Raw genomic sequence first — 25,549 nt, 5'->3', positions numbered from 1 at the left:
AGGATTCAAACGATTAGAGGAAACTAGAAAAAAAAAGAAGATTGTAATCTGCGTCTTCGTAAGAAAACAGAGATTGAGAAAATGAGTCAGAACGTTGAACGCTTCGACGGGACACCATCGTAATTGTATGCATATGTATATGTATGTGGTCGCACCTATGGAAGTATGACGAACTGGTTGTGTTACATAAGGTCAGTCGCGAATCAAGGAACTGAGAATGTAACATGAGTCGAGTCTACGTATTTTTATTTTGTGGTATTAATCGATACGAAGGCAATTCTAACACGAAGTAAAATATCGTCTCGTACGATTTCGATAAATCATCGTTTCGATGGGTCACCGATAATATCTATCAATCTAAAAAATATTGACAAGATAATAATTGTTTTTTTTTCTAAAGTAATCAATAATTGAAATAAAAAATAAATAAATAAATCCAGGTATTAAGTTACTAATTAAATTATTAAGTAAATATCTATTTACTTATCAAACTGTAATAAATAGATAAGAAATATTTGTACAATTTAATTTTAATCAATTTTAAATATTGTGTATTCTAAGAATCCATTGAACGCAGTGTAAAGTAAAATATACATACTTCAATGTTATACAAATGTTATGGATACAATAATAAAATGTTTTTATTATTGAAACCAATTCTATTCTTCGTTCCTCGTAATATAAATACACATATTTTTTCCCTCATTTGTTATTCGATATTACGTTCATATTGACATTAAGAAGGACACCGAGCAAAACATACAACGTAAGAAGACAACGTGAGAAAATAAAAACTAATAACAACATAGAAGTTTAACAAAATATATATAATACGAGACAAAGGTCGACGATCGTCGAGTAAGAACGTTTCATTCCTCGACACGAAGCGTAAGGTGATACATCGCAGCCATACATGAAGAGGCTTCTCTCGTTTAGTTGGCTTCAACGGGAATGTAAGTACAAACCACGAATTGAACTGTAGTAATATAGAATCCGCCAATTTCTTGATAAATCCATCATTAATTTATTCGATAAGATAGACCGATTAGAAATGATCCTTTTAACTCTCGGAAAGAATTATTTCGAAAAAACGATTAAATATAACGGCGTTTCCATGAAAAAGGAAAAGAAAATGAGAAGACGAGAGGAAAAAAGATAAGAAGAAAGTCGAGTGCGTTGAATTTATTCCACTTATTCCGTACAGCAAAAGTTGTATCGCTTTGGTGCTCGAAGTTCGAGCCATTGTTCCTGATTCGGGACATACATTTCCGCTGGCATCCGTTCGAGACCGGGTGATTCCGGTGATCCGCTATCATTTGTCCTACGAGCTGAAACACCGAACATACTTTTGTACTTGTTGCGTGAAAGAGAGAGTGAATGGAGATGACGGAGACTAATTACTTTCTAGCCACTTGAGAAATGCTTTCTCGTATATTATTATCTCTCCTCTCTCTCTCTCTCTCTCTCTCTCTCTCTCTCCTTTTTTTTTGAAATTCTCAACAAAGACATCGACTCCGCGAAATCCTTAATTGTTATCCGAAGAGACAAAATACACTTACTAAGTCGTTTATGCATAGCGATTGCTTCTCCTGGATGCCTAAGAAGAAGTCGACCGACGCCCTCGCAACGGCGTAATACTTCGTTTTTCAATAAATGATTTCTCACGTTCTGCGAAATTATTGGGCATCCTGTTACCCACGTAGATACGTATGCAAAATCGGTGAGTAATTGTAGAGCTCCGTACTCACTAAAAAAAATAAATAAATAAATAAATGTCGATCTTGAACTTCTGAAATCAATCGAAGTTCTTCGCATTTACGAATTCACTGTTCTTCGCATTTACGATCTTTTTACGCATTTAAGAACTTACCTAAATTTAATACGATGCAAATAAATGTAATCGAGCCAGGCCTCGCACATTATTTTCAAAATCATATTCGAAATCTCAGGATCTTCTATAACTTCGAGAACCGGTAACAAAACCTTCTCTAAAACAAACGTTCTTGCCAAACATTGATTGAGCTTTTTTTCCTTTTTTTTTCGTTTCTAAAGTATAAGTATAAGATCAACGCATTACCGAAATAAGTTTCAACGTAAGAACTTGCTGCCACAGGTGCTACATCGCTGCTCTTCCTCCAGTAATTTGATCGCGGGAAACACATGTGTAAATTCGCAAGACTGACCACACGGCAGATTTTGGCGAGTATGTCTATGCACTTTGCTGGTGCACCCTGGAATATGCAGTACGTAAGTAAAGGATGCAGCATTTTTTCGATATCACTTAACAATTAGCGACTTAAATATCTCGCAATAATTAAGCTTCACAAAAAATGTTTCGTTGATTATAACATCTTTCGTCACATTTTATAATTAACATTCGTTTTATCGTATTTAATTATTTCGAATAGTAACATTTTAAATGTATATAGATATATAGGTATACATGTATTTGTTCAATATTTTCGTTTCAAGAAGAAATATGAGAAAAATCACGATATTACCTGCAACAACTGCACGTTGGCGTTCACCTCGGAAACGATTTTCGCTCTCATCTTGACGCAAACGAGCACTTGAACGCTAACGGAATCCTCCGAAAGTGCACTCGAATGATCGGCGAACTACAATCGATAGAGATTCAATTCGACAATCGAATCTGATTTCGCAAAAAGAGTAGATGTACTCAAAAAAATTCTATTTAATGATAAGAATAAAAGAGATCGAGAGAGGTATATATATACTTTTGATATACTTTTGATAACCAACAGATTTCCTCAACAATATTTCATAGTGATACTATTTTAACGCTATACAATTCTTTTCACAAAGATACGAACTTTAGATTACTTTTTTTATACATCTTTATGACCTACACTCGATTATAATCAATACAATCATTTTCATCAATTAGTTTTAAGCTTTAGATCGTACTAGTTATAATTTTTCTCCGTTTAATCACATAACATATCGTTACTCCCATTCGTTCGTTTTTATATCCATTTGAAAGAAAATCGAAATCTCTATTAATGGTTTTATATATAATAAATCGAGAAATAAAGACGATATTTATGGATATGTAAAAAAAAGTGGTAGAAAAGACAATTCCTATAACTGTTGCTAGTACATTATATTTTTTTTAAATTTGCAAAGAGTATCTTTTCTATCGATTTTGGAATTATCAGTAAAATTATCTGTATTATAGAAATATTTCACTAACGAAAAATATACATTGATGGTAGAAAATAATTTCTCAGAAAAATAAACACGTTCAACAAAAAAAAAAAAATATCGATGAGATGAATCAGAGAGAAAATGTTGTTGAGAAAATAATGTAAACATTGACGAATAATATTATAATAGCTTTAACCTTGAGGTAAGATAGTTCCTCGAGACAATTTACTACGTCGCCCTTGACCATTAGAAATAAGACATCCAAATCCCAAGTGTGAGCTATCATCTTGGATTCCTGCATGACCCAGAGCCTAGCAGTGTGGACCGAGTGATCGAGCCTGTGAAGAACGACGATCTGTTCTGAAATCGGCAATTCCATTAACGGCGCGCCGATCACCCATTCACCTCCGACCTCGCACTCGTTGCTCAGCGTTACCAGTAATTGGAAAAGCTCGGCGAACATTTGACCCGTGTCCGTGCCCTAGAAAACGGGTAAAGGGAAATCGTTAAACGGGTTATAATTAAATCCGACGGGATGGTCAAGATATTTGAAATTTAAATTCTATACCTACTACGAAGTGTATTATTAAAGAAAAAAAAAGAGGAAATAAGAGATAGATAAATATACATATTCATTTTATATCCATAATACCTACAATTAACAAATCGAGCCAAAGTTACAAATAAAACAAACAAGATAGAGTCAGTTAATATTAAATAGAGAAAGAGAGAAGAAAATGGAGAGAAAAAGAGAAAGGATTTAAATGCATAACACTTCTAACGAATAAGGTAAGAGTATTACATAAAAACAAATACAACGTAAAACAAATAAAACTAGTTAAACGTATTAAGTAGAAAGAGTGTTAAAGAGAAAGAAAGAGAGAGTAGGAAAAAAGAAGACCAACCTCAGTAGTAGAAGGTCTCGATTGGCATTCGAAGGCAGATGTATACGCTAATCGAAATAATTGGTCCCAAGATGTGATAGTAACATGATAACCGAGAGCATCGCATAAGTTTTGTAAAGCAGGTCTCACCGTCGGCGGAACTAAAATTTGATTGTCGAATTATTCGAACTCTTCGACGTCGAACGTATATTTTATAAAGTGATTACGTGCCTCACCCGCATTTTTTTGAATGAATTGTCTCAACCAGTTTTTTAGGTGTTCCGCTCCATGCCTATGATGAGAAGCTAGAGCTTCCGGTGACCACCATAGAACAACATGATCTAACATCCCAGATAGAGCTGCCCAAGCTACTTCTTGATAATAATTTTTTACTTTTCTTATCGCGCTACCTTTTAGTCTCTTTTCTCCTATAAACAATTTGATAGAATTACGTTCGAATCGAAGAAATTTTATTTTAATCGTTATGAGTTTTACGTAAAACAGTTCGCCTATTTTTCGTGATTGTCACGATACAAAAAATCGAACAAAAATTTCAAAGAAAATGAAATTGAAATAAAATATTTCTTTCAATTACATTGCTCATTGAAACCATTCAAATTGAATACAAATTATTTTTAGCGTCGTTACAACTAATCAAGACAATTAAATTACTTGTTTTAAGTGATATACCGAGTGTATTAATCGTGCATCTTTGCATTCTTCATTAAAATTTCCCTTAGGTCTATTCTTAAGGTGTAACATTATTATTATAATTAACATTATTACGAAAAATTTTCTTCGTTGAAGTTACTACTAACTAATAAGCAACTTTCGACCTCTTATCTTGAAGGGAAAAGTTAACGAAGATGCTCTTTTATTTCTCTGAAATTATTTTTATAGAAAAAGATCGTTATTTCGAAAGAAAAGAGTTATATCGTACCTTCGATAATCTTCAAAGCGTCGGTACCAAGTAACTGTGGCGAAATATCTTGAACGATGCTGAGAAGTCTAAGAACTTGTTCATTCTGAGTATTCACAAGTGCTTGAATACTCTCGAGATTCGATGGTTGTGTTTGTTGAAACGTTGAGGCATCGCTTGCGATTGGTGGTGTCAAGTGTCTCGTGAGAGCTCTAAAAGGATGTAATGCAATAACATGTTTAATTATTAATTCATTCACTTTCCAACTTTAATGATAGCATAAACGGTCGAGACCATTAGACGTTAACAAACCAACCGATAAATCTCGATGCTGGAATTTTCGGAAACGTCAACGTCAGTAGGTGCTAATGTAACATCCTCTTTCGTATGTGGTTCATAATTTGCTAACAGACAATCGATTAATTCATGACACGTTTCCTCGGCACGATTTTTCGCCAATATCTGCGATAATTAACTTTATTAATTATTTTTATCCAACAATTAAATCGTCGACCGAACTTTAGAAATATTCTTACTTGTAATATTCGAGTTACGGAAAACTTCTTTAAAGGTTCTAACAAAGATGGACAATCATTACAAAAAACGTTAACAGACGTGTCCGAAATATCGTGGTTCAAATCGAGCATCTTGTTATATGTATTAACCATTTTAAAAATGATTCGAAGTATCTCGTCGGTTTTCGAATCAACGATTTCGCTTATGAGATTTCGAGTGAACTTGGCAACGACGTTGTGTTTTCGTTTTAATACCGTAGAGAAATGTTGCATTTTGTATTTGTAAATCGGATGCGTTGTCTCTATCATAGCGTTGCACAATGATTTATAATTTTCCGCTATGTCCTCGAGATTGTCGATGATCTCCTCAAATACCTACAATCGTACGTTTATCATTTTTACAATGAAATTCGATGATCTCATTATCTTTTATGATTTATAAAAATTAAAAAACCCTATATTATGAAACAATGTGAACGATATGAAACGATAAAAAAGAAAGAAAGAAAGAAAGAAAGAAAGAAAGAAAGAAGGAAAGAGAAAAAGAAGGAAAAAGAAAGAGAGATACGATTGTAGCAATTAAAAGCAATAGTTTCCTACCTCGAAATCACAAGCTTGTGCTTTCGCAACATCCTCGATGATTAAAGCTATACGTTCCGCGAGTTTGCTCATCCTCTCGTTTAACACGGAAGAGTCTGCCAACCAGTTCTCGAGGGCAACTCCAGGAAGGGGTAGCCACTTGGCGATATTCGCTCTGTAATTAGTATCCATGCGTTTCCTTGATGTTGGCTATTTCTGTGTATATACATATAACGTTTCGATTAATTTCTCCTTCCTTAACATTCGAAGTGATTGTTTCCTCTTCTTCTTCTTCTCTTCTTCTTTCTTCTTCCTCTTCGTAAATTTTCCTCGATCTTCTCCCGCATTTACTTTCTTCAAGCAAATTAGCATACCATATCAATTAACTTCACAATTATTTTCATCAAATTATTAATTAATTTTCTTGTAATTCGATCGTTACTCATTGTTTCCCTAAAGATTCATTGATTTTTTACTAAATAATTAGTATTTTCTCTGTGATCTATGAGATATGCGAATGATTTTATGAGACAATAATATTCTACTGTATATATATCGTTAGTTACCACGGTTACCTTGGCGCATGACAATGCTAAAACGTTCTATTAGTTACGTATATAATATTCGAACAAAATTATTCGAGTATAATTTTATATATATATATATATATATATATATATATATATATATATATACGTTAAATATTTGTAAATATATCTTATTATATACGTTTGTAAAAATGTTCTTTATCGATTAAACATCTCTGTTAAATTATTCGCCCTCATTCAAAGTTATTGAACGATATTTCTTTTAATTGGAAAGAATAATATATAACAGATAATAGATATAGAAAATAAACTATAGGACTCCTTTATAAAAGAAGAAAAAAAATGTTTATTCTGAATCTCTAAATTTACATAACTATAACATTATTCGATATAACAGTTTTCTTGCGTAAAATTCTACCTTATCGACTATATTGTACTTCTTAAATCTATCGGTTATATAGTTTGTGGTACGAAAAAGATCAACGATTTCTATCGTTCGTATCTATGTTACATATTATCTATGAATGAAACGAAACCAAATTTTACATGAGTTAAGCCATCTTTGAATCTACCGAACGGAGGGCATCGTAACGATAAAGATCGTTGGAACAGAATATCTACGTTGTTTTTAATATAAGTTCTTGTAGAACATTTAACATAATATAAAACAATGTCGGGCCTTCGTACCACGTTGTATAACATCTTTTTAAAGCGATCATCTACGTACGCTCTTACTATCATAACCGGAACGTTTTTCTTCGAACGTACTTTCGATTTAATCACCGAGAAATTGTTTGAATCAATCAACAAAGGGGTAAGTAGAAATTATTATCATACATAATATTAGCATTTATGTATCCTAAAACAATTCGTCGGTAACTTTAGATTACTATCTCGTACTTATAATGAGGTAAATTGCCTTGTTAACTTGCGAAAAACTTAGAAACAAGTTCTGAGAACTCTTGAGTAGAATTATATAATTTTATGATACAGGCAAATAACTCGTCTGTAAATAGCCTATTAAGAGAGCAATTAATTTACATGGAAAATATGACACTCATTGTATAGTAAAGTACACTAATGAAGTATATATTTTTTTTATTATAGAAATTATGGAAAGACATCAAACACAAATATGAAGAGTAAATGAGCGGACTAGAAATTTTTATACACTAGTTGTATATTGAATAGATAATTGTTTTCTCTATGAGAATGTAAATAAAAAACAAATGGTACGTAAGGAAGGCATTTTATTTCCATTCTATAACAAATAACCAATATACGATAACTTTTGGCATTGTTATAAAGCGAGTTACAAACCTTTTTTACAAATCTTTCTAATACATAACCTATTAATTTGGAAGGAAATCTTATAATTTTTATATTTAAAAAATTAATTGTTAAATATTACATAATACATATTAAACATAAGTCATAGTTTTTCATAAAAAAGAAGTATTTATACATATATATTTAAAAATACATTATTTTCTTTATTGAGTAGTATTTCAATTACTCGAATCAGGACGTACGTAACGACCAGCAAAAAGAGTTGCGTTTGTTTGCAAGTCTATTATAGCAAAAAGGAACGGACGATTAGCTCTGAAAATTTCTGTACTTGATCCCATTAACGGTACTATAGAAAATTCTATAAATATATTTAATATTTTATTATTTAATAGATCACATATATAATATAAAAGATCAAATAAAACAATTGCAATAAAAATATTGTAAGGTTATATTACCTGTTACTGCAGCTGCAATAGTCCCTTGCTCATCGACTTCTATTTTAGCATTTTGTAAAATATTTTTAACATATAAAGGACCATCTTCTGTAATTCCGGATAAATCTGCAGTTGTCTCGAACATGGTATGAACTCCCAACTATAAAGAAAAGAGAAGATATTAAGAAAAAGCATATAACTTAAACATATAATAGCGATGCTCACATGTTCCAATGCAAATCGAAGATCAAGTTTACTTTCTATAGAAAACTTAGGAAGTATCAAATTAACTTCTGTTATATAAAGATTTGCGAGTAATGCAGAAATAGGTATGTAAGATAAATCTTTTGACAAAATTTGAAGATTTGGATCCAGTTCATGATTATTCGGAAGTAAAACTATCATCGCAGTCTTTCCATCCTAAAAAACAGAAATTTATATTATCCTATCAATGCATAGATTCATTCATTTTTATCATAAATTAAACTAGAAAGAATGATATTGCTCCATACACTATACGGTATCTTTATTGCATCTGCATTCAAAGATGCAATATGTCCATAAGAATATTCTGCTGTAGTCGCCATAAAGTTTGTTTTTTGACAACCAATTTTAGGAATATAGAAACAATCAATGAATCCTGCATTTCTATTAAACGATTTCTGCCACCGTCCTTTAAAATATAACGCTGATGTCAAAATTAAGGTCGTATCCGCATTAAGACTACCTGAAAAAAAAAATCATAATAACCACGTAGACGATATTAATCATATAGTCGAATCGAATTTCTACCAACCAGGCTGTAAGATAGACTTGACGTTGTTACGAGTAGTAGCTCGTACCCAGTTATTGATCGTTTCTTCCGCAGTATATCCATTTGTGAAGTCAACAGGCTGAATATCTCCACCATAATATTGTTGGAGAATAGTATTGTAATTGTTCATTATTTTTAAACCATTTTTAGTCCATAATCGAGTTGCTACATCAATTTCCGTACCATTTTTAAATGTCTATAAAAGTAGATACTTTATAAATGCGTGCACAGATATTTTTTTTTAGAAATATTGTTAAAAATATAAGTATCGAGAAATTATGAATCGACATTAAGGTATACTTTCAAGGCCGCAAAAGTACGCTGAGCGATAGTCCTGATTTCTTGCAAATTTTCAGGCATTCTCAATGCAGCCTGTATTTCTTGACGAGTTTGTCCTTTAGCACCTTCGGCGAGAGTTGTCAGAGCTAATTTAGCACTCGTAGGCGACATTATTATATTTCCTTCGATTTCTTTGTTCACCGCCTAAAAATATAAAATTTCATCAAAAATTATAACATGCAATCAATTGTAATCTATTTAGCTTGGTCTCACCTGAAACAAGTCGATATTGAAGAAATTATATCGTTCCTCGCCATGGGGTATTAACAATAGATCATCTATAAACAATCGATATAAACAATTATTTAAAAAAAGAGAATAAAAGGGAAATTAAAATCTACTTATAAGAAATTATAAAAAAAAAAAGAAAACGAATTATTTTTCTTCGACATTGTAATTAACATAAATCACTCATATTCTCATTAGTTTAAAATTACCATGAATATTAAAGAATAATCGTAAAGACCGTATGCTTGAAAGAATATCATAATAAAACATAAAAGAAGCATAGCTATTTATATATTCTGTAGCTAGATACAAGATGATGCAGGAATTAAATTGAAACGTGCAGATGTTCAGCCTCAATGATATTCTCTAATTTACCCGCATGGAAACCACGTTTTCGATCGAATATGTAAATGATAAATTCTTTGTATGCATGAATGCATGTGTGTGTGTGTGTGTGTGTATATATATATATATATAATATATTATATATTATATAATGTTATATAACTATTAATATATTATATATATATATATATATATATATGTATATATGTATACCTTTTATAGTATGCGTAGAAGAAGTAAAGAGAGCGTAAGAAACGAGCAACAGTGATAACTTCCACATATTTCGGCACTATCTAGTTAACAAAATAACAAAGATCCGTTATATAAACGAGGAACTCTGATATTATAAATCTTTCTATCTTGGAAGATCCCGTATGTTTTTATAGAACTACTGCGATACGATCAAGACAAGTTCCAACGGTGAAATGAAGCGACTTTTCTGTTCAACGTTCATCTACTGTGTGAAAAGAATGTTCCGTGATGTGTGTCCCCTCTTCGGAAACCAGAGTTCATTGGATTTGCTTAATTCAACATGAATAAACAAATCGATGAATTTATTTTTATTAATCGATCTATTTCATATTAGTAACACGTATAATAATACGTGATAACAATTTTTTGTTTATTTATGATATATTAAAATTAAAAAGAAACATTAGAATTTATAGTATTTTATTTTTCTTCGAAAAATAAAGTTTCTGTAAAAAACCGATTAGAACTCTTCCACAAAATATGACTCATTTGTCGTATTTTTAAAAATTTGAAGTAAATATCGATATTTCTATGATTTTTACTCGCACCAGATCTATTTTCTCGTAAATAATTGATGTCATTTATGAGTATAACGATGTGTCATCGATATATCTATAAATAATACATACCTATAATAGTAAACACAGAAAAACGTTTATAAGGTATGTTTATGTTGACACGTTAACTAATATACATATATAGGAACTTTCTTAAAGGAATATAACGTTTCAACCCGAATAATAAAACGTTTATATTGTACAGCTTTGGAATTTCCGTGTTTCTACGTCATCGGAACGTCCCAGGAATGCATATTTTTGCACACATCACACACACACACACACACACACAATATATATATATGTATATATAAATATAAAATATATATAATATATAAAACATAATATATATATACGTATAGTATCTATGTATATATATATATATATATATATATTTATATGTATGTATGTATGTATGTATATGTATATATATCTAATTTAAATTTTTTCTATTGAGATAAAGTATATACGTATAAAAATCTTGTGATTTACACAACTATAATAAGCAATTTTTTTATTGAAATTAGAAAATAATGTTAGAGGAAAAAGATGAAAAATTCAAGGTGGACTTATTTACGAAATATTTTTTCAGAAGTGCAATAATTCATCATTTTTTGACATTGTATCCCAATACTTTTTTATTCAAAATGACCTGAGGAATCAATTTATGCAAAATAAAATAATAGATTACAATTAAAAAAAAGATATCGATGACCTTGATAAAAATGACTTCGAGAAAAGAAATTCTTTCCGTTGTTAGATGTGTCCCTTTAAATAATGTCACTTTGTTCTAAGAAATTTTTGTATAAAACCATAAATAATGGATTATTTAAGTTCCGATCTAAATACGCCACTCATTCGTTTGTATGTATGTGTATATAATCTACGTATAATTTCATTTGTGCAAGTATTATCATGTTTTATGAATAAATAAGTAAAAAATTAGCAAAAAGGAATTTGTAGAAAAAGTCAGCAAGGAAGAACTTTTGTCATATTTACGAGTTAAAGTTACAAAGATATTATAATTGAATCTCTTTCTGTTTTAACTCTTATCATACTCGGATTTATTCTGAAATATTCAGCTCGTTTTTTTTGTCTATTATAACTTTATTATAATCATAATTCTTTGGTACATTATTTTTTCATATTTAGATGGATATAACAGCAAGTTTTTTAATTGTCTCTCAAATTTAAAATAAATATTTTTTATAATGTAAGAGAGTATTAAAAAAAAAACTTGTTACCATCAACCTATCTATTTTTAGCATTAGCTTATTTCAAAATTATAGCCTCTAAAAATACTGTTATCACGTTTTACGAACACTGTTATAGGACTCTTTAACTATTGAAATTTTTATTATCTTATCATCAATTTAGTCTACTTAATTAATTTCAAAACTTAATTTCTAATCACTGTTTATCACTCGGTTTCAAGCGTAAGATAAATCTTTGAAAATCTCGACTCACGAAGCACTCGAAAATGGATAAGCATTAATTAAAAATAAATAACCCATAACCAATTATATCATAATAAGGAAAAAGCTACAATCGTTTAGATTTTAGAGAGGCATGTTAGTATATCGCGTCACGACATTCACCATTTATCAAATCCTAATTTTATAAGCCTTTACCGGAAGCGGATGGTAGAGAGGGCCGTGTTTCCTGACCCAAATGTGATGTAAAATCCATTTTTACATTTTCAGTACTTCCTTCTTGTTGTAAAGGATTTGTAATTTTTCCAATGTAAAGAATAGTACCCGTCGATTCGTCCTCGATGTAAAAAACAAACGGATGATTCGCGTGGAAGGTTTGATCAGTAATTTTGTTCCCGATTTGTACACCTGTGAGAAATAAATAAACAAATAAGTCGTAATTAAACCTCTATAATGCAATGTAATATTAAAATCACACACTCATTATATCTATACTTTTTCATTTTTTTCGCCCTGCAAAATTAATACATATTCAAAAGTTAATGTTTGCTAAGTGGAAATTATATCTGTTATAAATTTCACATATTAAAATATTTGTCGTAAACAAATAAAGAAAAATTGGATTATAGAGAGTTAATTAAGGAATTGTATATATATAAGTTAGAGTGATTTTTTACGAGAATTATATTCTTTCGAACGTGAAATAACATAACACTTTTTTTTCTGTATATTTATATACTTCCTGTTACATTATAACAATGATATTCGTTTACAGTAAACTTACCAGTGGCTGCGTAGGCGGTTGTTCCATTTTCATTCACTTCAATACCAGTTTTTTGTAGGACATCCGAAACGATGAGGTGCCGAGAAACGCGTTTTGTCTTTGCTATACCCGTCAAAGTAGCCGTATCGTCGAATATATCTCGAATACCCAACTGTGATGTATTCAATCGAATAGAAAAAAGTACACCCATAAATTAGTAACCATCAATAAATTATTAATAATATATAATATTTTAAATATGTATTTGCACATACCTCGCGAAGAGAAGGCTCCAAATGGCTTGTAAAGTCGAACTTAAATTTTGGAATGATCACTTCTACCGGCATGTCTTGCATGAGCCATACGTGTCTCGTCAATATAAAAGGATTAATTTCTTTCAACAGGTGATCTACTCCGTTTAACGTATATGGTAGTATCAAATACATAGCGAATTTATGACCCTAAAGATCAATAATAAAATGACTAAGATCAGGAATTACCCATGTTATCAATGAACACTCATTCGTTGGAAATCATTCGATAATAATAGTGAAGAAATCAATCGAATTCCCGTTTTTGAGATAAGATCTTTTTGTCAGAGGAGTCATGATTTTTTTAACACATTGACTGACATGAATGGATAAATCAGTTTGTTTTTCATAATAGAAAAAAATATTAAAATGGTATCTGCCATTAATTGCATTATTTTGTATATGTTAATAAATATAAATATTAATATCTATGTATAAATATTTCAAATAAAATTATCCAAGTTGATCGCCGATAAATGGTGACTATCATGGCAGTTAACGTGTCAAAAGATTTACCGTAACTTTGATAAGGACTTACGTCATACGGTATTCGTAGAATCTTTGCGTCCAATTCTGGAGATTCTGAGTAATAGAATCGACTGACCGTGGTCATGAATGGTACATCAATGCTATTGTTTGTGCTTAAATAAAATTTCCTCATGGAAGTATTTTTATCTAAGAAATATTGACGCCTCCAAGTGCCCTTGAAAAAGAGTGCGTTGACCACTAGCATTACTGAGTCCTTCAAATTGTTTTCTATAACAAAGAAAATAATAGAACAGGATTTGTTTAGCTTAGTTTACTAATTCATTTATATTGTTAAATATCCTTTATTACACTAACCATCTTCAACCAATTTACCGATATTTCCATGCGTCACATTTTTAACCCAAGCATTAACTTCCTCGGTAATTAAATGAGTGTCTGACATATTCGTATTTATAAGATTAACCCCATAAAATGTTTCGACGATGGCAGCATAGCGTTGTCTCGTCGAAACGGAGGTATCGACATAAAGGCGAGTACCGATATTCAATTCGTACTGAGGACATATCATCTGCGAACATAGATGTAAAAAGCATGATTTCATTGATTATATCAATAGCTATTATTTTAACGTCTGATATAAAGAAAAAAGAAAAAGATAATATCCTGTTTATCTACTTTTAGAGGACGATCGATACATTCTCTGTAGCACACGATCAATACTTACGACGGAGATAGAAAGAGAGAGAAAGAAAGAGAATTAAAGATAATAAATTGTACATTTACCCTTAATGATTGAAGGATTTCAGAAAACTTATCGCGAGTTGCCGATCGACTGGCTGGTAATTGCATAACTCCAGCTAATTCGTGAGCTGTTTGATCCTGAGCTCCTTCGTAAAGCAAAACTAATGCCATTTTCACGGATATCGGTGATAATAATACATTTCCAGAATATTTCTTTCCTATAGTCTAATAAAGAGATATAGAAAATTGAATTAAATTAAATTAAATTAAATTAAATTAAATTAAATTAAATTAAATTAAATTAAATTGAATTAAATTAATCTTTTGATTTTTATTAGTTTTATTCGCTTTGTCTCTTGAGAAGTACTCACTTTAAAAAGCATCCAGTCAAAGACATTAAACCGTTCTCCTTGATAAGGAACAAAATCCTCGTCATCATCGTCATACGTAGAAACATTGGTTTTCATTATTGGATTCGTAACATTTAAATCTTTTTGTTGTCTCTGTATAACGGCACTTTTTGTCATAGAAACGAGCAGGACGCTCCATAAAAATAAAGTGCAACCTGTAATTAGAATCTCTTAGCATTTTCTAACGAGAGGGAAAGAGAGACAAAGAGAGAGAAAGAAGTAACGGGACAATGTTTCTTTTTGCGAAATTTATTCGAATGACTTTCCAAACACCCGAACTTCAATTCTCGAATGAAATCGTACAAAACATCGTCGAAGGAGACATGTGTTGGGTACCAAAATAATCGGTAACCTTGACTTTCGATGACACGTGAAAAATTAATCAAACAACTTTAGAATAATTGAAGTTGATTAATATGTTTGTTGCGCATCGATTAAATTTTTACCAATTCTTACTAAGTAAGAAAAGAATCTTACGTTTAATTCGAATTTAATGAAATGTTGTTTAGTAGCGTTCAATGCGACTTTATAAATACATCTATCAATCATACAATTTTTCCATTGATTACGTTCGACTGTACTCCCGGTAAATTAAAATCATCTTCATTAAAAAGTAATAGTTAGTTTCTTCTTTTTTTTTAACAGAGTGTTTCATGCATGATTGTATATTAATTATACGATTGTTTCGTTGATTACGTTTCATCATAATCTCGATTGAATTAATACACTAACATTATTCTCCTTAAAAATTAACTTTGATGAAAAATGATTTTTATAAAAAATCCGGCTTTCGCACAAAACGTAATTTATAAATTGATGGATCGATCGGTATAAAGAATTTAAAAGTTAATTAATGATAAATATTAATTCTTACCTAATATTTGAATCAGCTTCATGATGGTTCTTCGTTAATATTAAACGACCTTAGTTATTAAATAAACTCGAACGTTTTTATAGATGCGTTAAATGATCCGCGTGATCTATACAATATACGAACGAAGTGAGTACGATAGTGTTCGCTAAAGAGTAAAACCGGTCGAGCATCAGCCGCTGTGTAAAACTTAAAGAGAACAAGAGAGAAAGAGTGGTGGAAAAAGAAATATGGTGGGGACAGGGAAGAACGGAATTGTCGAAGGAAACTAACAGTTTATGTGACGCGCATAAGAGTATTTCTCTCTAAAAAATGGTTATCATGTTAATTTTTAATGACTTCTTAATAGCATACGTGACGAAATTAACTAAGAATAGAAATCGAATATTGATAAACTTCTTCAGTTTTTTTCATGACTCTCCAGGAGATCCTCGTAAAATCCTTTGACGTTGAACGTTAGATAAATCTTACTTTTGTAGATTATATCTCTTATAAATTTTCCCTTATAATTATTTATACAATGTCATTGACCACAATGATACATGAAATTGATCTTGATAAAAGAATGTATAACCCAAAAGGAAAAATTAGAATATTTATGGAATAAGGATTAGAAAGTGGAAAAGAAATTCGAAAAAAGAATATGATGTTTGTTCAAGTTTATTCACGATGAAAATTATTACAATTGCATTTTCATTATAGGAAACATAAATAAAAAAAATCGAATATAGAAACTTTGATCAAGTTCGAATATGAAAACTACAACAATAACAAATTTAAGTGATAACGATAATCGTCATTATTGATATTTCGTTCATTACTTTGTTTTACCGCGTTTCTCTTGTTGCATAGCGTTATATTTGTTGTAAGCCCTCAAAATGTACACGGTAGCTGCATTTAAGCTTTCGGGTGTAATGTAGGCTCGTGCCAGATCCGCGACTTGTTCTTTCATCTGTTAAACATAACGGAGATGATAATTAGCGTAGATCTTTTAATAATTAATTAGAACGTACGATAGACAAATGTAGATTCCTTTTCGTTACCTGAGAATTGTACAGTGAGAGATCTAAAATACTATTTGCACAGATGGGAGTGAAAGTGCATATTAGAATAGTAATAACACCACCCACAGCAAGAGCAATTAAGAAATATACCAAGTAGGCACCAAATTGAGTTCCATATATCATAATGCTTGTAGCCAAAGGGATCAAGCTTGTTGCGAATCCAGAAGACTCATGCTTTTCTTGAGGTGATGCTGTTATCGGAAATTGGGATCCTTCTAATCTTGATTGAATAGGATCTCCATTCTTTAAATATTCAGGATAGCTTGGGTATTGAAATAATAGCGGTGATAATTGAGTTCCTTGCGAATACGAATATGTTTGCAATTGATTATCGATTTGTTTCTGATTGAGCGTCGATTGTTGCAATTGTTCTTGTGGTTCCTCAGTAGATTGAAAATCGGTGTTACGTTTTACGATCAAACCCGCCAATCCGAAGCCGATCAATGTAGATATTATTAAAAAACGAAACATTGTTCCTTTGATGTAAATTTACACTTTACTTTAACGAGAATCTAAAAATTATATATATATATATATATATATATATATATATAATATTATAACGTATTGATGATGTACTTACGTTCGTTCTTGTAGATCGGTGGAATACACGAACTTTTCCAACCGTTCTTGTTCGTTTAACGTAGTTCGGCAAATGACGAATATTTTCGTACCTTCCACTTATATAGTACAGGCACAATTGCAGGTACATTTCTGTGCGTCGTTTCTCTTCCTTTGATATTTCATCCCTTACCGATTAAGGACAGCACTTTCACTTGACAGAGCATACCTGCTTGTCTAAAATAACTTAATCTTACCCATTTTTCTCAATGGAAACTGTGTACTTTTCACTATGACTAATTTCTTAAGAATTTTACATGGTATTTCTAACAGGAATGAAAAATAAATAATATACTTGTATTTTTTGAAAAAATCATTATAATATTTGATAATGGAGTATATAAATGATACAAAAACATCATATCCAAAATAAATGGCACATTACAAACGTAAAAATGACCAACTATATCTAAACGGCCACCAAATGCATATATACATACGTTCGTGCATCAATCTTAGCCGACTTATTGATTATTATTCTCTTCGATACTGTCGACTGTTAATATTTTTTTTATTTTAGTCACTTGTCATTATTTATTGATTTCTCTTCTCCACATATATTATCTTTTATCTATTTATTAAAAACAAATAGAAAATTTTATATGGATTAATACTACTTGTTTGGAAGACATATGTTATATAAAAATATCTCTTGCGCTACCATCAAGCGATAATCAGAACGATCGAGGTATCGAAGATAATAAAATAATATTTTATATTGTATAACGGAGACGTGCAAATTTCTAATTGTTTTTTATTTTCATATTTTTGTATTTAAGTATCTACTTAACGTCTTCTCGCTCTCACCATATACGAACAATTTAATATTTGTTAACTGTTATTATATTTCCACATCACGATCTTACTAGATTTTGTTATAAAAGTAAAGAGTTTATATATGTATGGCTTATCTGAATTATAAAATCTGAAAATGTTGAAATAAGTATACTCGTATATAGACAATTCAGTGTAACAGTAGCGGGAGAATCATTTTTTCTTTTTCGATTGAAAAAGTTGCACGCATTTGTAATATACAATATATTATTTTAACGAGATTCGATATTTTCACTCAGTATGAATTTTATTATAGAACAATGCTTCACTATCTATAAACATTTTCGTAAATAAATAAATAACAATAAAAAGATTACATTAAGTGTAAAATTAAAAATGTTCGTAATTATGAGAAATAAAGTTGCTTGATTTCTATTTTTCATAGTTTCGTATATATAATAACATTTTTAATCTTACACTCTACGTATAATGCAATACAAAATTTTATGGATGTAAACCTTTCAACATCATTGATTCATCTTGAATCTCTGTGCGTAATCTCTCAGTTTCATCTTCGCTACTCGTAGAACTATTCAATAGTTCAATCTTCTTTCGTTTCTTTCTATGTTTCCATCCTCTGTTCTCCGATTTATTACATTTAATTCGTTTTCTTTTTTTGTTTTTTAATATTCTCTCTGCTTCTTCCAATATAGAATATCCGTGAGTATGTTTACTCTCATCGACATAATCTTCATCACCATTTATGCAAAAAGAGTCCTAAATAAAACAAATGTTATATTAATTAATTATCAAGTACTAGTTATAATATCTACATATAAAGTATTAAAATTAACCTCAAGATATGATTCATTAGGCTGTGAACAAGGTTGAGAATATATCTCTACCATTTCATCAGATATTCGAGGTTCTTTAAAAACAAAAGCACCAGGTCGTTTGACAGGACTTTTAACGGCTTGTAGATATAAAGCACGCATATCTTCATCTTCTGGTACTTGTTGAGTGTAACTAACGAAATCTGATAAATCTTCGTCTTTGCCAGAACTTTCGTCGGAACTATTATCAAAAGATACTTGTGCTTCGTTATCTATATATTCGCATTGATTTTTCATTTTTCTTTTACTTTTTATTGATTGGGTTTTGTACGAGAAATCCCTTAAAGATTCGATACGCTTCGGTTGAGTACTCTGACTCGTTTTGTTAGAATACTGTTTTTTTAAATATCTATCTGGAGCTTTAAAAGAATTAAAATTTTTTAACACCGTTCCTCGTGCTGCAACATTTTCTAAGGACTTGTCTTTGAAATTGCTGCTACTTGGAATAGATGTATCATAATTTTTACTTTTCTCTTCAGAGAAATAACTAGCTTCCAAGTTATTTAATTTTTCTATATCCTTTGTATTTATAATAAAATCATTTTCAAAATCATTTTGATCGTCCATAGAAATGGAATTAGAAGAAGAATGTTTTATGGTAGATAATTTTTTTGATAATCTCACAGAATTACTTTTAGTACGTTTTTTTGATTTGGGTTTTTGATCGAATGATATCCATTCATCGCTATCCGTATCATTCCACATATCATCTGCTAAAGACGATGTTATAGTATTGGTGTTTTTTACCGTTAAATTAGCGTTAGTAGACTTGTTAAAATATTTAGAATTTGCAGCCGAAATAGATGATATTTTAAAATCGTTATTCCATTCAAAAGTATCGATTTTAAATTGATTATCGCTTATACGTTTTAATTTGTTATGAATATTTTGTTTCGAGCTTGGTAAAGTTTCATTTGTTGGATTTTCCTTGTTTGATGATTCATTGCCTGCAGTATTAATTTCTAAATCTTCGTCTAATTCGGATGCAAATATATCATCTTCAGATTCATAGTCATTGATTTGTACATTACTTTGTACATGCGATGTATCATTAGTTGATATATATTTGGACTTTTGTGCTACATATTGCCCTGTATCTTTTATTTCTGCAAGTGTAGGTCGAGCATTCGCTTTTGAATTTATTTTTTTTATTTCATTAACAGCTTGAGTTATCGAAAACATACTCTCGCAATGCTTTGAACATTCTTTCTTAACTTGCATTTTTGATAATGTTAAATTATTTGTTTTTTCTTGTATATTGGTAGTGATTGCTATTTTGGAAGGATCATTGTTCGATGAGTTTAAATTTTTTAATTTATCATTTTCGACATTATCGATGTTCAATTCACTTTGTTCGAAATCATTTTCAATTGAGTCAAATGAATCATTGAATATATCTTCGAAAAAACTAACTTCAGTATTCGTTGGTACATTACAATTTGTATTTCGATCATTAACATCGTCACGCTGTTCACTATTACTTATATTTGTTGCAGATTCTCCTTTATTGTGTTTTCCAATATTAACGTTAGTATTCAGATTATTCACATCATTTTCATTAGAATTTAACACTGTATCGTCAGAATCAGTACTTTCATCGAGTAAATCTTCAAACCTGGATTCACTAATATTAATACATTCATCCATGACTGTATTTATTGGACTCATAATATTACATTGGTTGTTACACCAAAAATTATCGTCGTTATCATAATCGCTTTGAGAATTTTCTTCTGGCAATATTAAGTTTAGTTTAATGTTACTTAAATAATTACTCAAATCATCAAGTATATCTAGACTAGGTACAGTGAAATCAACGAAACTTGTAACTGATTCAGTTAAAGCCACGTAAGTCATGTCCATTTTAGGTTTGTTGGGTTTGATTTCCTCTTCCGATTTCTTCATAGCACATAACGTTAAAAAATCAACTGCTTCGGTATCACAAGTCAGCAATTTAACGTTCGATGCTTTTATTGAATTAGTTTTATTATTTAGATCAGTAGTTTCTATTATAGTAGATTTCACAAATTCTACAACATCATCATCGTCATCATCATTAAACTGTTCATTATTTTTTGTATTTACGAGAAATTTGGACAATGAAGATTGATTCGTATTTTTTATATTTGTAGAAGCTGAAAAAAATGAAGTCCATTTTTAACTATCATTAATAATATATAATAAAATATAATTCATTTGTAAGATAAATTATCATATTAAAAATATTTACATTCTTTGGTATTTTTTGTCTTTTTCGACGATGTTTCATGTAACTTTTTATTATCTACCTTCTTAGACTTTTTATCTTTTTTCACGGGAGTTTTTGGTTTTACATTTATATGTAATTTATGACATTCTGGATTACATACGTTTGGTATCATACGAGGATTGTTTTGATATAAAGAAGAGAAGATATTGCTTGTATTAAGAATTTTACTGTTTAAAGATTCTCTCCTTGCTATTGTAGATCTTAAAGCCTGCAGATTCATAAAACAATGTATATATATATATATATATATATATATATATATATATATATATTATTTGAAATAAATATAAAAAAATAATAGTGTATACTTCGTGTTCTTTGCCATCCGTAACAAGAACTATTATATGGCCCTCTCGTTTTCGTCCAGTTCTTCCCATTCTTTGTACAAGACGAGTAGGAGATTTTTGTGATACATCAAAGCATATTATCAAGTCTACTTCTCCAACATCCAATCCTTCTTCACCTATATAAGTCAAGAATAATTGTTATCAATTTTATTGAAATATATACAAATCTATTGTATTGTAATATATACCTATACTGGTAGAAATGAGAACATTGACATGATTTTTCCTGAAATCTTCTATTGCCTTCACTTGACGTTTCTGTTTCTGTTCAGCTTGACCAACAAACATTTGAGGTCTTATCAAAGGTCTTGCTTGCAACAATAAAACATATACCTCGCTGACAATATCTCTATACTATACATAAAATTAAAAAGGTTACCGTTTAAATATTTACAGAAATATATATTTATATAAAATGGACATATATATATATACAAACTTCTACAAAAACTATAGCCCTTGTATCATTTCCAGTATTACTTGCCATCTTGAAATGTTGTAATAACAATTCTCTTAATTTTAAAAATTTATTATGCCCGAATACGAAATTACCTGGAATCTAAATATATAAAAACATTATGAGTATTAATATAATAAATTAAATGGTAAATAAAATATTAAAAAATAAAATAAATTTAAATACAAACTTCAGGAATATTTCCATTAGTAAATAGTTGAACATCCGGAAATGGTCCCAAATAAGTTTGAACTTCAGCAATTAATTCTTGTAATTGAATTTCACTGTTCATCCAAAATTTATCAGAATGATCTTAAAAAACATTAAACGTATTATGTATATTACAACTACCATAAAAAATTCTTACTTACTAAACACATACTTTGATAAAATTTATAAAAGGCACGGAGTCCGTGGCGAACCATTAATTCATAAGCATGATACATGGTAAGCAGTATATGTAATGTTTTTTTAATCTGGTTATTATTTCCTGATTGATTTGTTGTCTTTTGAAATTCCTTCAGTATCACAAATATCTAGTTATACAATATATATTATATTCTTGTAATATATTAAAACATCAAAAATATGATTTAACTATTATTAAATATATACTTATATTATATAAAAAAGAACTTACTTTGCCTTTAGAAATAGTCGAAGTTTGTCCATGAATAACATTACATCTAATGAGAAACTTGACATGACGATCCATTATATTAATATATTTCTCTTTATACTTCTCTAATTCTTCACCAAGAGGTACTAAAATAATATCTGTCTTTTTTCTATTAATATATGGTATTATATCTAGAGATGTCTCATCTCTTAATTCTATATGTGAAATGTGTAAATTTTGTACTATCTATAATAAAATAAATTTTAGGCAAATGATAAATTAAAAATTTAAAAGAGATATTTTTGAAGTACCTGGTGAACATTAGCAATTTTATTTCCTGGTGTTGCAGAAAGTGCTAGTATTCTAAAATATTGATTTTTCTCACTCAATATACGGATACACTACAAATATTACAAATCAAACAATATAAAACATATTAAATTTATTTATCATTAAGGAATGTGGAAAATCAAGTACCTCACAATATGAATGTTTACCCAGCGCTTTATGTGCTTCATCTATCACAACACATTTTATAAGTTCACTAGGAATGATATTATTTTCAAGATCATTATGAAATACTTGAGGTGTAGCAAAAAATACTCTTTTCTTAAACCAAGCTATTTGACGTGTCTTATGATTTACACTACCTATTAAAAAAGAAAATCTATTGTATTAATTAAGACTATAAAAAACTATAATACTACTTAAATATGATAATGTTGAGATTACAAATTTTTATTAATTGATATTTTAAGAAATACCTGTGAGTTCAATACTTTCTATATTTGGAATACCCATTACATTATAGCAAGCATCGATCTGTTGAGTAACTAAAGGCTTTGTTGGTGCAAGGAACACGACTTTTCCAGATGGATACCACCTCCAAAAATTATACATTACCACAGCAGCAATAAATGTTTTTCCCAATCCTAATAAGAGGATAAACGTTCTTAATCTCTCATCGTTTTATAGATATATTAGGAAATAACATTAAAAAATGATCTTACCAGTTGGTAAACATACTAAAGTATTATAATATAAAGCTCTTTTAACGATATTAAATTGATACTCTCGAACAGGATAATTCTCTGGATATATCCATATATTTCCAGCAGACATATCAAATCCACTTGTCTGCGAATCGGTTGAAATGTCAGGATTTTGTGTAACTTCCATTTCATTAAGTTCTATATAATTAAACATTACAAAATGTAGCTTTATTACATCTTAATAATTTTATATTGACATTATAATATACCTAAATTATTCGCGAGTGAAATATGAATTATTTTCAAAGCAGATGAAAAAATACAATTTCTAAATGCAATGGTTATATATTTAACTATGCAGCATTATGTAGGTTATCTTTCAGATAATAAAAATTAAATGCATAATATAAAAGTTCATTGCATTTTATGTCATCATATTGATACAACGCAAAATACTTTTATTGTTATGTTTATCAAATGACAGTTTGATACAAGTATACCTTCCTCTTCATTGTTTCATAAGAATAAACATAGTTTTATCACACGACCATACTTTTTTTCATGATACTTGATTTATATATATATATATATATATATATATATATGAAAATACTATATTACATAAATTATAACATTACATAAAATAAGATTTTTCGTTTAACAATCCATAATTATGACAACGGTTAGAAGAAATTAACCAATCACAACAACATATTTCCACGTGATTAAACACTTAACTGTTCATCTTTCGCTGAAAGCGTGTTGACTTCAGCGACGAGTATGGACAAAATATGAACTACTGTCTTGAAATAATTAAATTATAGCTATCTCGTTGCTTAAGGCTGTTTTTATTTAATGATTTAAATGCATAAGATAACAAATATAATTGATACGAAAATAAATGAAATCACGAAAAAAAGCAATGCTGGAAATTTTATATCATAGATAATTTGAAAATTAACTAATATTTTGATTTTTATAAAGATAATATATAAGTATATATTCACTAATTGATATTTTTAACCAAATAATCAACAAAATCTTGCTTTTAGTCACAAATTTATATACTTCATGAACATTTGTCCACAGAATTTTAACATACTCAATCTATTTATTTGTGCAAGTATTATTAGCAATATAAAATGATTATACCCGGCTATTCATACAGTATTAGAAACTTATTCTACTATACTGCCAGTAGTATCGACATAGACTTAATCACTCAGAGATTGTGTCTGGAGAATCATGTCAACGGTTAATGGTGAGTCATTTAAACAAAGTAAAAGAGAATAAAAAATAATCAATGAAAACAAATAAAAATATATAAGAACAATACAGAAATTATAATTTTTCTAATATTATCTTTAAGAAATTATTTTAGAATCTGATTACAATCTATCTATCTATAGTAATATTACCAGATATGGAAAATGTAAGTACTTTAATATTTAGTTATAATTAGAATGAAGAGATTTTGTAATTTAACTGAGATAAGCAGCCATTCGCCCGGTAGTACTTGTATCATATTAGGTTTCACTATACTACAAGTACTACCGACCCAGGTCTCACCGCGTGGAGGTTGCTGCATCTGGGGACCCACGGGCTAACGGGGACTCTACT

The 25,549-nt window shown here is 29.7% G+C and overlaps 5 protein-coding genes and 1 long non-coding RNA gene across 12 annotated transcripts; 2 read left to right on the top strand and 4 right to left on the bottom strand.

Moving 5' to 3' along the window:
• Nucleotides 1–866: 866 nt before the first annotated feature.
• Nucleotides 867–4,643, top strand: LOC122629978. 3 transcript variants are annotated; one of them, XR_006327387.1, is made up of 4 exons: nt 867–953; nt 1,578–1,720; nt 2,114–2,243; nt 2,473–4,643. It is a non-coding gene; the product is annotated as an uncharacterized LOC122629978 (long non-coding RNA). The 3 variants fall into 3 exon arrangements; XR_006327386.1 differs by having other exon boundaries at nt 2,114–2,247; nt 2,476–4,643; XR_006327385.1 differs by having other exon boundaries at nt 2,114–2,247.
• Nucleotides 1,182–6,257, bottom strand: LOC122629977 (coiled-coil domain-containing protein 142). The gene is made up of 12 exons (XM_043813941.1): nt 6,087–6,257; nt 5,508–5,861; nt 5,288–5,433; nt 4,993–5,183; nt 4,289–4,480; nt 4,074–4,213; nt 3,365–3,649; nt 2,502–2,618; nt 2,078–2,231; nt 1,871–1,988; nt 1,560–1,747; nt 1,182–1,328 (listed from the first exon to the last, which is right to left on the bottom strand). The coding sequence occupies exons 1-12, from the start codon at nt 6,255–6,257 to the stop codon at nt 1,192–1,194; spliced, it is 2,193 nt and encodes a 730-aa protein (XP_043669876.1). The 3' UTR covers nt 1,182–1,191.
• Nucleotides 6,258–7,169: 912 nt separating this feature from the next.
• Nucleotides 7,170–7,853, top strand: LOC122629803 (cytochrome b-c1 complex subunit 9). Its single transcript, XM_043813603.1, has 2 exons — nt 7,170–7,427; nt 7,721–7,853. The coding sequence occupies exons 1-2, from the start codon at nt 7,284–7,286 to the stop codon at nt 7,757–7,759; spliced, it is 183 nt and encodes a 60-aa protein (XP_043669538.1). The 5' UTR covers nt 7,170–7,283; the 3' UTR covers nt 7,760–7,853.
• Nucleotides 7,854–8,051: 198 nt separating this feature from the next.
• On the bottom strand, nt 8,052–16,058 carry LOC122629801 (heparin cofactor 2-like). Its single transcript, XM_043813600.1, has 15 exons — nt 15,897–16,058; nt 14,984–15,177; nt 14,655–14,837; nt 14,226–14,439; nt 13,921–14,138; nt 13,347–13,532; nt 13,093–13,243; nt 12,507–12,716; nt 9,707–9,771; nt 9,455–9,637; nt 9,137–9,350; nt 8,853–9,067; nt 8,566–8,760; nt 8,362–8,500; nt 8,052–8,261 (listed from the first exon to the last, which is right to left on the bottom strand). Exons 1-15 carry the CDS (start codon nt 15,916–15,918, stop codon nt 8,122–8,124), a joined length of 2,529 nt encoding a protein of 842 aa, XP_043669535.1. The 5' UTR covers nt 15,919–16,058; the 3' UTR covers nt 8,052–8,121.
• Nucleotides 16,059–16,398: 340 nt separating this feature from the next.
• Nucleotides 16,399–17,856, bottom strand: LOC122629802. Of its 2 annotated transcripts, none has more exons than XM_043813602.1 (3): nt 17,574–17,856; nt 16,937–17,469; nt 16,399–16,845 (listed from the first exon to the last, which is right to left on the bottom strand). In XM_043813602.1, the coding sequence occupies exons 2-3, from the start codon at nt 17,426–17,428 to the stop codon at nt 16,711–16,713; spliced, it is 627 nt and encodes a 208-aa protein (XP_043669537.1). In that variant the 5' UTR covers nt 17,429–17,469; nt 17,574–17,856; the 3' UTR covers nt 16,399–16,710. The 2 variants fall into 2 exon arrangements, with proteins under 2 accessions (XP_043669537.1, XP_043669536.1); XM_043813601.1 differs by having other exon boundaries at nt 16,400–16,845; nt 17,541–17,855.
• Nucleotides 17,857–17,876: 20 nt separating this feature from the next.
• On the bottom strand, nt 17,877–24,520 carry LOC122629800 (Fanconi anemia group M protein). 4 transcript variants are annotated; one of them, XM_043813597.1, is made up of 14 exons: nt 24,284–24,520; nt 23,948–24,127; nt 23,702–23,869; nt 23,415–23,587; nt 23,249–23,338; nt 22,959–23,183; nt 22,701–22,854; nt 22,509–22,630; nt 22,301–22,420; nt 22,050–22,215; nt 21,823–21,977; nt 21,476–21,722; nt 19,207–21,380; nt 17,877–19,129 (listed from the first exon to the last, which is right to left on the bottom strand). In XM_043813597.1, the coding sequence occupies exons 1-14, from the start codon at nt 24,291–24,293 to the stop codon at nt 18,857–18,859; spliced, it is 4,257 nt and encodes a 1,418-aa protein (XP_043669532.1). In that variant the 5' UTR covers nt 24,294–24,520; the 3' UTR covers nt 17,877–18,856. The 4 variants fall into 4 exon arrangements, with proteins under 4 accessions (XP_043669532.1, XP_043669533.1, XP_043669534.1 ...); XM_043813598.1 differs by having other exon boundaries at nt 23,948–24,131; nt 24,287–24,520; XM_043813599.1 differs by having other exon boundaries at nt 24,430–24,520.
• Nucleotides 24,521–25,549: the final 1,029 nt, after the last annotated feature.

Source organism: Vespula pensylvanica, chromosome 6, assembly GCF_014466175.1.
Source record: "Vespula pensylvanica isolate Volc-1 chromosome 6, ASM1446617v1, whole genome shotgun sequence".
Lineage (NCBI taxonomy): Eukaryota > Metazoa > Arthropoda > Insecta > Hymenoptera > Vespidae > Vespula > Vespula pensylvanica.
The sequence above is the reverse complement of the archived record's forward strand: the minus strand, read 5'-3'. Positions and strand labels throughout refer to the sequence as shown.

What these genes read in the sequence shown, in the direction of transcription:
- LOC122629977 (XM_043813941.1), bottom strand. Translation starts at nt 6,257, where the DNA reads ATGGATACTAATTACAGAGCGAATATCGCCAAGTGGCTACCCCTTCCT. An exon ending in CCGTAACTCGAATATTACAA is followed by an intron (nt 5,434 to 5,507) that starts GTAAGAATATTT and finishes TAATTATCGCAG; the next exon opens with ATATTGGCGAAAAATCGTGC. An exon ending in AGGAACTATCTTACCTCAAG is followed by an intron (nt 2,619 to 3,364) that starts GTTAAAGCTATT and finishes TATCGATTGTAG; the next exon opens with TTCGCCGATCATTCGAGTGC.
- LOC122629803 (XM_043813603.1), top strand. Translation starts at nt 7,284, where the DNA reads ATGTCGGGCCTTCGTACCACGTTGTATAACATCTTTTTAAAGCGATCA. An exon ending in TTGAATCAATCAACAAAGGG is followed by an intron (nt 7,428 to 7,720) that starts GTAAGTAGAAAT and finishes TTTTTATTATAG; the next exon opens with AAATTATGGAAAGACATCAA.
- LOC122629801 (XM_043813600.1), bottom strand. Translation starts at nt 15,918, where the DNA reads ATGAAGCTGATTCAAATATTAG. An exon ending in CAATAAAGATACCGTATAGT is followed by an intron (nt 8,761 to 8,852) that starts GTATGGAGCAAT and finishes TCTGTTTTTTAG; the next exon opens with GATGGAAAGACTGCGATGAT. An exon ending in TATTGCAGCTGCAGTAACAG is followed by an intron (nt 8,262 to 8,361) that starts GTAATATAACCT and finishes ATATATTTATAG; the next exon opens with AATTTTCTATAGTACCGTTA.
- LOC122629802 (XM_043813602.1), bottom strand. Translation starts at nt 17,428, where the DNA reads ATGTTTCGTTTTTTAATAATATCTACATTGATCGGCTTCGGATTGGCG. An exon ending in TCTCACTGTACAATTCTCAG is followed by an intron (nt 16,846 to 16,936) that starts GTAACGAAAAGG and finishes TATGTTTAACAG; the next exon opens with ATGAAAGAACAAGTCGCGGA.
- LOC122629800 (XM_043813595.1), bottom strand. Translation starts at nt 24,143, where the DNA reads ATGTTTAATTATATAGAACTTAATGAAATGGAAGTTACACAAAATCCT. An exon ending in CTAATGGAAATATTCCTGAA is followed by an intron (nt 22,421 to 22,508) that starts GTTTGTATTTAA and finishes TTATATATTTAG; the next exon opens with ATTCCAGGTAATTTCGTATT. An exon ending in GGGCTATAGTTTTTGTAGAA is followed by an intron (nt 22,216 to 22,300) that starts GTTTGTATATAT and finishes TTTTATGTATAG; the next exon opens with TATAGAGATATTGTCAGCGA.